Consider the following 13,251-nt stretch of genomic DNA (forward strand, 5'->3'; position numbering starts at 1 on the left):
GGCTTTTGCTTCCGGGTCGTAGGCGCTAGCCCTGGGCGCAGAGGTTTCTGGGAGCCCGGAGTCGTAATGGCGTTTGTATGATCTTCGGAGATTGCTGCATCCGACCTCGGCCAGTGTGAGCGGCAGGAAGATAGGTTATCTTCCTCATCCCAGTGGGACGGGAAAGGGCAGTTGGGGTCGGAGTCGGCGGCAGAGTGCAGAGTGCGGAGTGCGGGCGGTGGAGGACCTGGAGCAGCGGGCTAGGGGCGAAACCGAGTGCCTGTCAGGCGTGTCCGGAGCTCTCGGGCCCGCAGAGGAGATCGCAGCATAAAGGCAGCTCGCCTACCGCGTAAAGCGAACCCCAGGTCCTCCCTTCACTACCCCTCGCACCCCTGCAGCGCTGGGCACGGGTTAAGGGGCAACGAGTTTCTGATTATAGCCAAAGACTAGCTCACGAGAGGCCGGAGTGATAATTCCCTTGGTGTGTGGGAAGGGGCGGATCCCTAGCTCCAGATAACCCCGTTTCTTCTTTGTATACATGTCTCTTACCCTTTTTGAAAATTAGGAGAAAGCACCTTCCCCCAAAAAACAATCCTCCCAGTTCGCCAACCCTCCCCACACCCTTGCTTTTCCGACATTAACAGGGTTTTAGTGACTGCATCTGCTAGACAGTATTCTTGTGACTGCTCCAAGCAGAAAGTAACTTAAGGAATGGGTCCCTGATTTTTGGCATCAGAATCCTCTGGGGCTGAGGTTCCTGTTTTTGTTTTTTTTTTTGAACAGTCCTTAAATTATAACTCACAAACGATCTGATTTATAATGTGATGCCTGTTGTAGGAGAAAATTGGCTCAGCAAAAGGTTAAGAATTTTTTTCTATGTAACTGTCATTGAAGTTTAACACACTTTCCTTGGTAGCTTTTTTCTCAGACACTTAGTAATTTTGTCAGTGATATTTTTTGTTTGTTTTTAGCTTTTGTTTCTACTAGCCTATTTGCTATTGTGTGAAGTTTACATAAAATGCAAACCTTAGAGAGTCTGGTAGAGTGAGGTTGAGTTGGAAATTTTTAAAACTTAGTCATGGTAGTACTGTATTTTTCAAGGCTTTTGACATGTCAAGTGTCATAATTCTTATAGTAATCCTATGAGGAACATCTCCATTCCACAGATGACAGAAAGTTAAGCCAGGTGACTTGCTCAAGCCCATATAGTCAGAAGGAGAATAGGGATGCAAACTCAAATCTTCATGACAGAATTTTTTGTACTAAGACAAGCCTAAGAAGCCATATTCCTTGTACGGCCTAAGCCTCATAATTTGTTTTCCTGAAAACTTTTGTTTAAGAAGATTACGCAGGTTTAGGGGAATGAGTTTTAGAATTTATTTCACTAGTATGGATGTTAATACTCTGTAAAATGAGTGTTTGTATTGTTGGAAATAACTTGATTATATTTTTCTTCAAAGCATAAAAGATGACAACAGCAGCCAGGCCAACCTTTGAACCTGCAAGAGGTGGAAGGGGAAAAGGAGAAGGTGATTTGAGCCAACTTTCAAAGCAGTATTCAAGCAGAGACCTACCCTCTCACACAAAGATAAAATACAGGTAGTAAGACTTTCTTTTTTTTCTTGTTCACAAAACAAGACCAAATCTGTTAAATGGCATGGTCATGATATAGTAGTATGTTCGAGTTATGTCACTTATCTATTATCATAGGATTAGAATGCAATAGGATGTTTAACACTAAAATTCTGCCCTGTGATTTTAAAATGCAAAATTCCTACTAACCAGAAATTTTTGTATGTAGATACAATAAATAACAGAAATAATAATGCCTCAGAGAGATTATGCACTATCAACACCAGTGAATATATTAAAAGTATTACTGTTAAGTTCTGAGTTGATAATACCAATAAAAATTAAAGACATTTTAATCACTGTAAGGCCTTATTATAGGAAAATGCATGATTGAATTTGGACTTCTTGAAATATTGGGAACATCACAAGAGTGGCTGTTAGTAACCTTCAGATTAGATTATGATCTTATCTACTTCCCTTTTTTATGCTTGAAGGACAAAGTCTCATTCCTGAATTGTCTTCCATTACCACAGTCGTGTGTGTGTGTGTGTGTGTGTGTGTGTGTGTTTAAGTAACATTTTTGCCCTGGTTTGTTTCTACTTTAGACAAACTACTCAGGATGCCCCTGAAGAGGTTCGTAACCGTGACTTCAGGAGAGAGTTGGAAGAAAGAGAGAGAGCCGCTGCAAGAGAGAAAAATAGAGATCGTCCAACCCGAGGTACCAACACTATCCAAGACATTTGTCTCTAAAATTATGTTGTTGATAGTTTTTCTTTTATGTAGCAACTGGAAAATATTAACCATTTGTTTGCTTTTACAGATTGATGTGAACTGTAATACTTTCTTAAGTCATTAGAGATAACAATAACAAATATTTACCAAAGGCTTATTTGCCCAGGCACTGTGGATATGATTTCACTGTGGATAATGCTTTCAATGTGGGCTCCTCGTGCCCACAGGTCCCTAAAACATTTTAAGAAATGCAGTATTTATTTTACTAAGTTAAGTGATTTTTGTTTCCCCCCAGAACATACAACCTCCTCTTCAGTGTCAAAAAAGCCACGGTTAGACCAGATTCCTGCTGCCAACCTTGATGCAGATGACCCTCTAACAGATGTATGTTTTGTTTTCTCCTTTCATCTCTAATAACTGATTTACCGTGTTTTTCTAAAATACTTGTTACGCCTTTGGCTTTAAGAAGTGACATATATTTGCTTGCTGTTATGCAAATATAACCCTGACCTCAGTGCTAAACTTCATAGTTGATTTTAAAACAAAAAGTATTATTTTGTGGGACTTTTAAGAACAAATTTGGTCTCTAGAGAACCAAATATGGAAGGAATCTATTAAAGGACATGCTTTCCCGCAAAATAATGTCCTGTACTAAATTACTGCACTATGGTGTGTTACACACCTCTACAGGGCACTCTTCACACTGGGTTTCCTATAAACAGTGCCCTCTAGAGTTGTACCTGGAGGCCTTTCCACATTAGATATGCCCCCTTCTATAAGTGAAGTACATTTAATGGTTCCCTCTGTGCTTAGTGAGGGAAGTAATCTAAGCAGAAGGTTTTTAAGGATTAGCACATCAGTTAATGTTAAAATTCTGTGGGACCCTAGAGCCTATAATCAGTTTGCAGTTTTCTACATACAGGACAGGGAAAAACCTGAGTGGCATCCAATGAGTAATATCTAACTATGTATACATATTAGCAGTTAATTCTAGAGTTAAATGATGGAGTTACTCATAATAATTAAAACAAGAAACCTAATTTCAAGTGAAATTTAATGATTATTTATTTGAAATTATTTTCTTCTGAGAATTTAGCACAGTTTTTTCACTTTTGATTACTTGCTAGCTTAAAGTTATTTTGAGCTACATAAAATTGTTTTGACTTTCTTAGGGTGATACATTGTATATATGTACTGTGTTTTGGTAATGTATATATTCCCTCCAATCTTCTGGGCTCTCACTGTTCTTTTAGGAAGAAGATGAAGATTTTGAAGAAGAAAGTGATGATGATGATACTGCAGCTCTTCTTGCAGAACTGGAAAAAATTAAAAAGGAAAGAGCTGAAGAGCAGGCCAGGAAGGTAAAACCAAAGTGTTAAATATTTACATCTCTCTTCTCACATATACTAAAGTAGAAATTTTTTTGAATATAAGTAATATCTTCTTATATTAGAAATCTCCCTTACCATGTCTAAATATTATAGCACTTGTAGATCTATAAATCTTATTATTTTTGTGACATCCTAGGTATCCTGGTTATGTAAGAAATTCTTTCCAAATAGTTCAGATACATTGAGTAATATTCACCAGCTTGCTAGTCATTCACTTGTTTATTCATTTGTTCAACATTTAGTCAATATCTGTTAATTGACAGGAGAATCAAAGATGGTCAAGATATAGTCATGGTCTACAAAGATTATCTCTGTCTCCTGCCTAGGTACTATTAAGGCAATTAGTCAGTAGATATTATATAACCAAGGTCAAGCTACCTAACTTCTCTGAGCCCCCACAGTCTTTCCGGTTACACAATATGAGGAAAAAATATAAAACTCAAAGGTAGTTAAAACTCTGAATGCATTACCCAGAGTGATAATAAGAGGTGAAACTGAGGAGGCAAGTGCAAGTCAGAGCATTAGAGATTTGCAAAACAATGCTGAAGGAGTCTAGATTTTTTTCTAAAGGACATGAGGAGCTGTTTGATTTAAGCAGGACATTGATAAAACTGGATATGCATTTTAGAGAGATTACTCTGGCAAAAATATGGAGGACGGATTGGAAAAAAACTGCGTTAGGAGGCTGTTTCAGTAATCTTACCAATTAAGGGACTCTTAGCTTGTATGATAGGAGTTGGAATTAAGATAAGTAATTAGATGCTGATAGAAATGATTATCAAGGAGGTCAAAGTGGGAAGGGGAGCAGGAAAAAATAAAAAACAAAGGAGGTAGAGTTGACAAATAAAGTGACTGATTGATTGTGGCAGCAGAGAGGACCCTCACTTTGTAGGTAAATGTTGGTGCCATACATCAATACAGGGAATGCAAAAGAATTGCCATATTTATGCAGAGAGAAGAGGTAGTTGATGAGTTCTGTTTTGAACATATTAAATTTGACACATTATGAGACATTCAGGTAGGGGTGTTTTCAACCAGAGCAGCACAGCTTTTTTGTAGATTTCTATGTAAAATTTTATTTGATGCAAGAATTGTTCTGTTTTTAAAAAAGAAAGTAAGAAAAGATACTACAAGGTCAATACCAGGAATCTAGGGAAGTGAGTTCATGGGAATCAGGAGGGCCAGGGAAGAATTCAGAAAAGAGGTAGAATTTGGGATAGACTTTGAAGACTTAGAATTCAGATTAGAAGAAGGAAGGCATTTTAAAATACAATTCTCATCAAAGTTTTGTACTATAAGAGAGCATAACTCCTATAATAACTTAAGAGTTTTTGCATGTAGTTTTTAAGTCAAAGAATTATAAAAACATTCCCAATCCCACTTGCATACCACTAGAGGGCAGTTGTTCCAAATTCTTTTAGCTTGCCTAATAGTTCTGGACACATAAAGAGATGAGCAATTTAAATGCTTTTGGTTGACCTTGAGGGAGGATAAGCATTTTAGACAGAAGGCCTTGCAGTTTTGTGAGTTTCATCTAATAAAACGTGTTGATATTTCTTGGAGTTGAATGATAGTTTTGTTTCTTTTACCCCCATTTCCCTTTCTATTGGCTGGGTTTTGCCACTCCCCAAATTTAAGATTTTCAAACCATTTAACTCTTGTCAGGGGTCAGCACACTTTCTGTAAAGGGCCAGGTAGTAAATATTTTAGGCTGGCTGGTCATGGAGCCTCTATCGCACCTACTCACCTCCACTGTTGTAGCATAAAAACATCCACAGAGTACATAAATGAACGAGTGTGGCAATGTTCCAATAAAATACCTGCAAAAACAGATAGTTAGGATTTGACCTACATGCCATCTGACAACTAGCTTATATTATGAAACATAGTGTGCCTGCTGTTTGAATGTTGAAAGAGTTTATGCCTTTTTTCCCAGTGCTGTGTGTGACAATCATTCAGTAACTCCAAAGGAAATAATACTCCAAACATACAATGTCCATGACCTTTATATGTCATACACATTATATTATAAATTTGGATGTATCGTATACCTAAGCTCCTATTTTTCTAGTATTTCAGAGAAACATCTTTTCCCTTTAAGCATCAGTATAATTTGTTACAAATAAATATATAGCTTTTAGAGAGCTACTTGTACTTAATCTGTGATGGATAGTTCCTGATTTTATTTAAGTTCTGACCAGTGATGTAAAGGAATTTTCCTATTTCCTTACAAGTTAGATCTTCTCACCTCCTATTTTCATTTTATTTTCTCCATAAAATGAAATTCATTGCTTACATTTGAATATTGAAATGAAGTATCAGTAATCTGTATTAAAAATTAGGTTATTAAAATAATAACTTTTTTTTAAATGATTTCCACACCATCTCTTTCCTTGATCTATTAAGTCATCAATTTCTGTCATCCCCAAAACACAGCAAAATGGGATTTATATTTAGCTTAAGATAACATGTTAACAGGTAGATCTAGAAGTGATAGCTAAGGATTTTAGACATTTTATATTCCAAATTCTGAGAAGAAAACTCAGGGTGATTTGACTCTGAAGAATTTGATGCTAAAATAAAAGTGAAGAAAGACAGTGTTGTAACTGATAAAGGATGGGAGGTATAAAAATAGAAACTGAGGCCAGGCACGGTGGCTCACGCCTGTAATCTCAGCACTTTGGGAGGCTGAGGTGAACGGATCATGAGGTCGGGAGTTCGAGACCAGCCTGGTCAACATGGTGAAATGACATCTCTACTAAAAATACAAAAATTAGCCGGGCATGGTGGCGCATGCCGGAGGCTGAGGCGGGAGAATCATGTGAACCTGGGAGGTGTGGTTGCAGTAAGCCGAGATCACGCCACTGCACTCCAGCCTAGGCAACAGAGCAAGACTCCGTCTCAAAAAAAAAGAAAAAGAAAAGAAACTCAATAATAAGTCAATAAAAACAAAATAGATCAACCTCAGGTAAATTAGTAGAATTTCTTGTTAACTGGATATAATTTTGTACATGGTAGTTTTTCCTATTTTAGGAGTTTTCTTCATTAATAACTTGTCACCAAACCTAGAGATGCAAGTTTACATTGTTAGTAATTCAAAATAAGATTAAATTTAATCACAGTTATGTATGACCCTTTAAAATTGAGGTAATAGTTTTGTTAAATGTGTCTTTTTGATATTTAATATGTTCTTAAATTATTAGAATATGCTTATTGATATATGCTTAAAATTTAAAGCTATTAATTTTACATGTACTTCAAGAAAGAAAATAGATTTAAATATGAATCTCTAATATTTCGCAGTTGGAAGAGACTGTGATATCAACCATGAAATATTTATAATAAAAATACCAACTTACTTTATTTTGATGAGGGAGACTTTTCTAGTATGCCCCAAAACCAAAAAAAAAAAAAAAGCCTGCCTTGCTGCTTTTCTTGCCGTAAAATCCTAATGATCTGTTTTTTTTTTCAGTGAGCTAATATAAAAAAAATTGAACCCAGAGTTAAAATAAGTAAATATTAATCTTCCTTTATTATTGACAGGAACAAGAACAAAAAGCTGAAGAAGAGAGGATTCGTATGGAAAACATTCTGAGCGGAAACCCTCTCCTTAATCTCACTGGCCCATCCCAGCCTCAGGCCAACTTCAAAGTTAAAAGAAGGTACTATACAGTAACAGAGTAATGAAGTGTCTGTGTGTGTGTGTGTCTATATGCACAGGCATGCAGATTATAAGTTGGATAGCAAGGTGCATTATATGAAGCTTCTAAAAGTCCACTGTCCGTTCACTGATACTCTTCTCTGTTCAATTAGGAATAATGGAAGAAGCTAGATGAAAGAAAATTAACTTATTTTGAGTAGATAGTTGCAGTAACCAGCTGTGTACTAGATAATTATGTACTTATTTTGAGTAGATAGTTGCAATAACCAGCTGTGTACTAGATAATTATGTAAGCACTAGGGACAGAGTAATAAACTGAGGCCCTTGCATTTTAGGTGTGCATATCAAGGGTTCTCAAGATGGCCTCTTACATTCAGACACTCACTAAAAGAACTCAGGGGAGTTGGCGTATAGTTACATGCTTGGCTAAGGTAATAAAGACACAGCTAGATTATAAAGGGAAAAGACAGACACGGAGAATGGAGGAATCCATATGCAGGTTTCACTGTGCTCTATCCCTTCCATGAGTGGTCACACAGCACATTATTTCCCGCAGTGCAGCAACGTGTGCAATGCTTCTGCCCAGGGAAGCCCATTAAAGATCCCATGCCCAGGGTTTTTACTGGGGGTGGCTAGTCATGTGTGCAGCTTTTGCTTAGCACATAGCAAAATCCAGACTCGTAAAAGGATAGTAGGTGTTCAGCATAAACCACATTATTTGTAAATTGTAGGCAAGGGACGGTGAGAAGATTTCTTAAATCCAAATTTTCAAATGCCAGCCAGGGGCCAACCTTGGAAGCAGGCATTTCTAAGGATTGTGGTCCCAGGCCTGCTTTTTAAATTCTTTCTGTACAGGGTGTGTGTTTGGAGGGGTACAAAGGAGGGCTGAAAAGGGAGGAAGTATAAATTGTAAATACTGTAAATCCTTCGGATGGTGATATGTAAAATAAAACAGAAAAGCTTATAGGAAATGTTGAGGGAGGAAGAATGGTTGTTATTTTATATGCATTCATCAAGGAAACACAGTGCTTAACTTTTAAACCATATTCGTTATTTTTCACCACCTCTACTGCTATTATTTGCCATCTAGAGTGATGCAGTACTGCTACCTGCCCTCCCCTCTGGAGTGATGCAGTACTACTGACCGCTTTCCTCTCTGGAGTAATGCAGTACCGCTGATACAGTTCTGGAATTAGTCCAAGCTGGAGATAGTAGATTTGGAAGTTATCAGCTCAGATAAACTTTTTAAAGCCATAACACAGGATGAAATCACCTAGGGAAGGGTATAGCTAGAGAGGAGAAGTCAGAACTGAGCTTAGTATAATGTTTAGAGGTTAGGTAGATGATTAGTTACCAATACCTGTTCTAATCATCTACCCAACCTCTAAACATTATACAGGTGCCTGATAAATATTGATTGAATGAATTTTGAATGAAAAAGTCTAGGCTGACAAGGAGCAGCCAGTTAGGAAGGGAGGAGAACTGAAAGAAGTGAAACAGTGTTTCAGGAGGAGAGGAGTGATCATCGAGGACAAATACTAATGTCAGGAAAGAGCATTTTGGTGTTGGGAAGGAGGGACAAAAAGCCTGTTTGGAGTCGAGGAAAGACTGAATACAGAAAAAACTGTACTGATTATATATAAAAATAAAGCTATATAGTTTTTTTTTTTTTTTTGCTTTTTTTGAATGCAAATGGAATTAGAGATAGAAACATGTCTTATATCCCAGTCATATTGATCTGCTCAGCTTCTTATGCTTCTCTGTATACTGCATCAGTGATAACTTTACTGCACTATTTTCCAAAGGTGCCCACGTTTGTTGCTCGTTGTGCAGTTTCCCACATTTGTTCCCATGTGCAGTTTCTCCTGTATGTGCGCATGCACACATACACACGATATGGGTTTGTGTTTTATGTATATTTGTGAGGGTATCTATATTATGTATATGGGCAGCTATTTTATACGCTAGATGATATTCTGAAATCATGCTCTTTATTTTCTATAACACATGTATTTTATAACTTACTTATCGATATTTTTTTATCACGCTTATACCTTATGGAATCCAACCAGAGTTGTGCCCTGAGCTCTTCGGCTGGTACTTCTCTGTGGTTAACATACATGTGCGCCATATCTGAGCCTTAATTATTATACCCCAATGATTGCTTCTACTTTTGTTGGCCTATAATGCAAATATTACAGTAGATGATTACTAAACATTAACTGATAAAAGAGGAATATCTACAGTCCTCAAAATCACATAATCTAAACTACATTAAATTGATTGGCTACTATCATCTACAAATGCCTATACTAATATTAGGGTAGTCCTAGGTGCTGCCTCTTTGTATTAGACCTAAAAGCATTAAATATTTATGCAATTAAAATCTATGTATTTCTATTTTTTAACTCAAAAGTTTCTTTTACTGGAGAAATAGTAAGAATGTTTTACATGTTCTAAGTAGGAATTGCCATTCTTGCTATAAGAAAGCAAGATTATGTATTAAGGATGACATTATTCTTTTGAGTGTAATTGCTGCATCAAATGATACACATGTTGAGCGTCTTTCTGTGTAACTGACTAAGACTTGCAGAGCACGTAGTATTCTTGTCACCTGATACAAACATTTTAAGACGTTTTGTTTGCTTTTTCTCCCTCAGGTGGGATGATGATGTTGTCTTCAAGAACTGTGCAAAAGGTGTAGATGACCAGAAGAAAGACAAAAGATTCGTAAATGACACACTGCGATCTGAATTTCACAAAAAGTTCATGGAGAAATATATTAAGTAGTACAGTTTTATGTGCTTAATTAAAGACTGTAAAACGTAAAGGATCATTCTGACTTATTTTTATGAGTTTTTTCTTTTCCCTGTCTAAATTGTGTGTGGGCTTCCCCAATTTTAAACTCCTATCTTTTTCTTTAGTGACACCTTACTTGAGAATGGACTTGGGAATAGGTTTAACCCAATTTGCATTCTCCGAATGTTTCCAGTGGTATGTTTTCTTGGGAAAAGCAAACCTGCCTGTAATATTTTTAATCTAAATAACCAAATCTGGGTGCCCAACTTTTTGTTGGAATTTATACTGCTAGTAATACGTTCCATAATTTCTTCTGAAAAGAAAAATTACCGTTGTGTATTGTGGTTGTGCATTAACTTGCCCTTTTCCCCGTTTCTCTCACGTTTATTTAAGATGAGTTAATCCGTAATATTTTCTCTACACTTTTTAAAAGAGTATAATGAAAGATGAGAGGGATTCCATTTTGAACCACATGTTGGTGTGGAGAAGTGTCATCGACAGTAAGCACCCTAAGCGTGTGTCTGGGAGAGCACTGGGTATCGCTCGCTTCTGCAGGCACTTGTTTTTTTCTCATGGCCCAAGAGGAGAGCTCTATAAGCATTCTTTTAAAGTATACGGTACTGCCGGGCGCGGTGGCTCAAGCCTGTAATCCCAGCACTTTGGGAGGCCGAGACGGGCTGATCACGAGGTCAGGAGATCGAGACCATCCTGGCTAACACGGTGAAACCCCGTCTCTACTAAAAAATACAAAAAACTAGCCGGGCGAGGTGGTGGGCACCTGCAGTCCCAGCTACTCCGGAGGCTGAGGCAGGAGAATGGCGTGAACCCGGGAGGCGGAGCTTGCAGTGAGCTGAGATCCAGCCACTGCACTCCAGCCTGGGCGACAGCGAGACTCCATCTCAAAAAAAAAAAAAAAAGTATACGGTACTCACTTGTGTTCTCCTGGATACTCAGCCGCCATGTTTCTTTTGAAAGAGATTGAATATGCACACTGACGTGCACTTAGTGCAAAGCCTGAGAAAGCTTCAAACAATATATAAAATAAAACCTTTGGAAATAATGTTTTGTTATCTTGGAGGATATATCTGTGGGAAGTGAGAGGAAGAGCTAGGCTATACTAAAAGCAGTAATTCTGGAAAATGAAGTTTTTGTGAACCTAGGCTGTGATTTCAGAAGGCCACTTTTGATAGAAAATTTGAGACTAGAAATTGAGCCTTTTATAGATAGAGAGCCATTCATGGGCTTCCTCAGCCATGAAAAATACTGAGGTTCCTAAAGTTAAAGACAGAAATTTTAAAGCAAAATAATATGTTTCCATTTAAGTTTTTCAATACCTTATTTCCTAATTAAATGGAAAGTTCCCTTTTCCCAGTGGAAGCTTGGACGTTGGTTATATCTATCCTGAGTCCAGAGTAGAGCTGGAAATAGAGCCCAGGTCTGGATTCAACATTTATGTTCTACATTTTTTCAAACTGAGCTCCTAAACAAACTTGGATACTTCAGCTAGTGTTTTTAAGAAGCTTTTAATATTAAAACCTTTTTATCTCCAACTTTACAACTTAGAAAGTGCATTTACATATGATGAAACCCTGTCTCTACTAAAAATACAAAAATTAGCCAGGCGTGGTGGTGGGCACCTGTAATCCCAGCTACTCAGGAGGCTAAGGCAGGAGAATTGCTTGAACCCAGGAGGCGGAGGTTGCAGTGACCCGAGATCATGCCATTGCACTCCAGCCTGGGTGACAAGTGTGAAACTACATCTCAAAATAATAAAAATTTTTAAAATATTAAAACCTTTTATCTCCAACTTTACAACTTAGAAAGTGCATTTACATATGATGAAACCCTGTCTCTACTAAAATACAAAATTAGCCAGGCGTGGTGGTGGGCACCTGTAATCCCAGCTTCTCAGGAGGCTAAGGCAGGAGAATTGCTTGAACCCAGGAGGCGGAGGTTGCAGTGACCCGAGATCATGCCATTGCACTCCAGCCTGGGTGACAAGTGTGAAACTACATCTCAAAATAATAAAAATTTTTAAAAGAAAATTTACGTTTATTTTTGGTTATCTTCATAGCAACCTTAGGAAGTGCTGTGTTACTCAGAGTTGAGGAAAATGAAGCTCAAGCCAAGTAACTCGTTGAGGATTAATACATGGTGGATCATGTATGAGCACCTTACAATTACGTAAAAATATGCTTATAGATGTAATGGGCATTATCAGACTTCTAAAACCGTAGTTCTTGAAATTGCTCTTTTTAGCATCTCAAGGGCCAAGGGTCTGAGGTGCACTATTGCTCCAGGGTCCACTTGTTTCAGATTCCCTATTTGAGCCTGAACGGTTTAGGAAGAATCAGAGTAAAGCTGTTTTCATTGATTTCTTTCTTCCTTTCCCTGTGGTTTCTCAATGTAAAACATCCTATAACATGAGTCAGCCCCAGGAGATACATAAATGTGTTGTTAGCTTTCAGATTTACAGCACAAGTAACAGCATACTTAGCTAAATTGCCTTGCACCCTCCTTGTAAAATACCTCTTGTTGGAGTGGTTGTGGAATCTGTTTTATCCCTTCAAAAGCTGATGCTGATTGGAAAGAGAGGTATTTGAAGCCAAGAGGACCTGGTGTGAAGCCTAACTGTGCCACTTCAAGCTTTATTAGAACGAACATTTATTGACCAGGTGTGGCGGCTCACATCTGTAATCCCAGCACTTTGGGAGATCAAGGCGGGCAGATCACTTGAGGTCAGGAGTTCGAGACCAGCCTGGCCAACATGGCAAAACCCCATGTCTACTAAAAATATAAAAAAAGTTAGCCAGGCATGGTGACTGGTGCCTATAATCCCAGCAACTGAGGCTGAGGCAAGAGAATCACTTGAACCCGGGAGGCGGAGGTTGCACCGAACCGAGATGGTGGCACTGCGCTCCAGCCTGTGTGACAGAGTGAGACTCAAAAAAAAAAAAAGAACTAAGAAATATTTATTGAATGTTCACCAACTGTATTTGTACTTTACTCATCTAATTGACACCACTCCCTGTTAGGTAGCTGACATTATTTTCCCCATGTTATAGATAAGGAAACTGACATTTGTAAGAAGTTTAAAAACAAAGTCATAAACCCATA

General features: G+C 37.9%; 1 protein-coding gene across 3 annotated transcripts; it reads left to right on the forward strand.

The window, feature by feature from the left end:
• Nucleotides 1-5: 5 nt before the first annotated feature.
• On the forward strand, nucleotides 6-10,379 carry CWC15 (CWC15 spliceosome associated protein). Of its 3 annotated transcripts, none has more exons than XM_017882011.1 (7): nucleotides 6-115; nucleotides 1,440-1,578; nucleotides 2,157-2,269; nucleotides 2,579-2,667; nucleotides 3,537-3,644; nucleotides 7,218-7,336; nucleotides 9,996-10,379. In XM_017882011.1, exons 2-7 carry the CDS (start codon nucleotides 1,448-1,450, stop codon nucleotides 10,123-10,125), a joined length of 690 nt encoding a protein of 229 aa, XP_017737500.1. In that variant the 5' UTR covers nucleotides 6-115; nucleotides 1,440-1,447; the 3' UTR covers nucleotides 10,126-10,379. The 3 variants fall into 3 exon arrangements, with proteins under 3 accessions (XP_017737500.1, XP_017737501.1, XP_017737502.1); XM_017882012.1 differs by having other exon boundaries at nucleotides 49-134; XM_017882013.1 differs by having other exon boundaries at nucleotides 74-344.
• Nucleotides 10,380-13,251: the final 2,872 nt, after the last annotated feature.

This window comes from Rhinopithecus bieti, unplaced genomic scaffold (genome assembly GCF_001698545.2).
Source record: "Rhinopithecus bieti isolate Rb0 unplaced genomic scaffold, ASM169854v2 scaffold_12653, whole genome shotgun sequence".
In the NCBI taxonomy this organism is placed as follows: domain Eukaryota; kingdom Metazoa; phylum Chordata; class Mammalia; order Primates; family Cercopithecidae; genus Rhinopithecus; species Rhinopithecus bieti.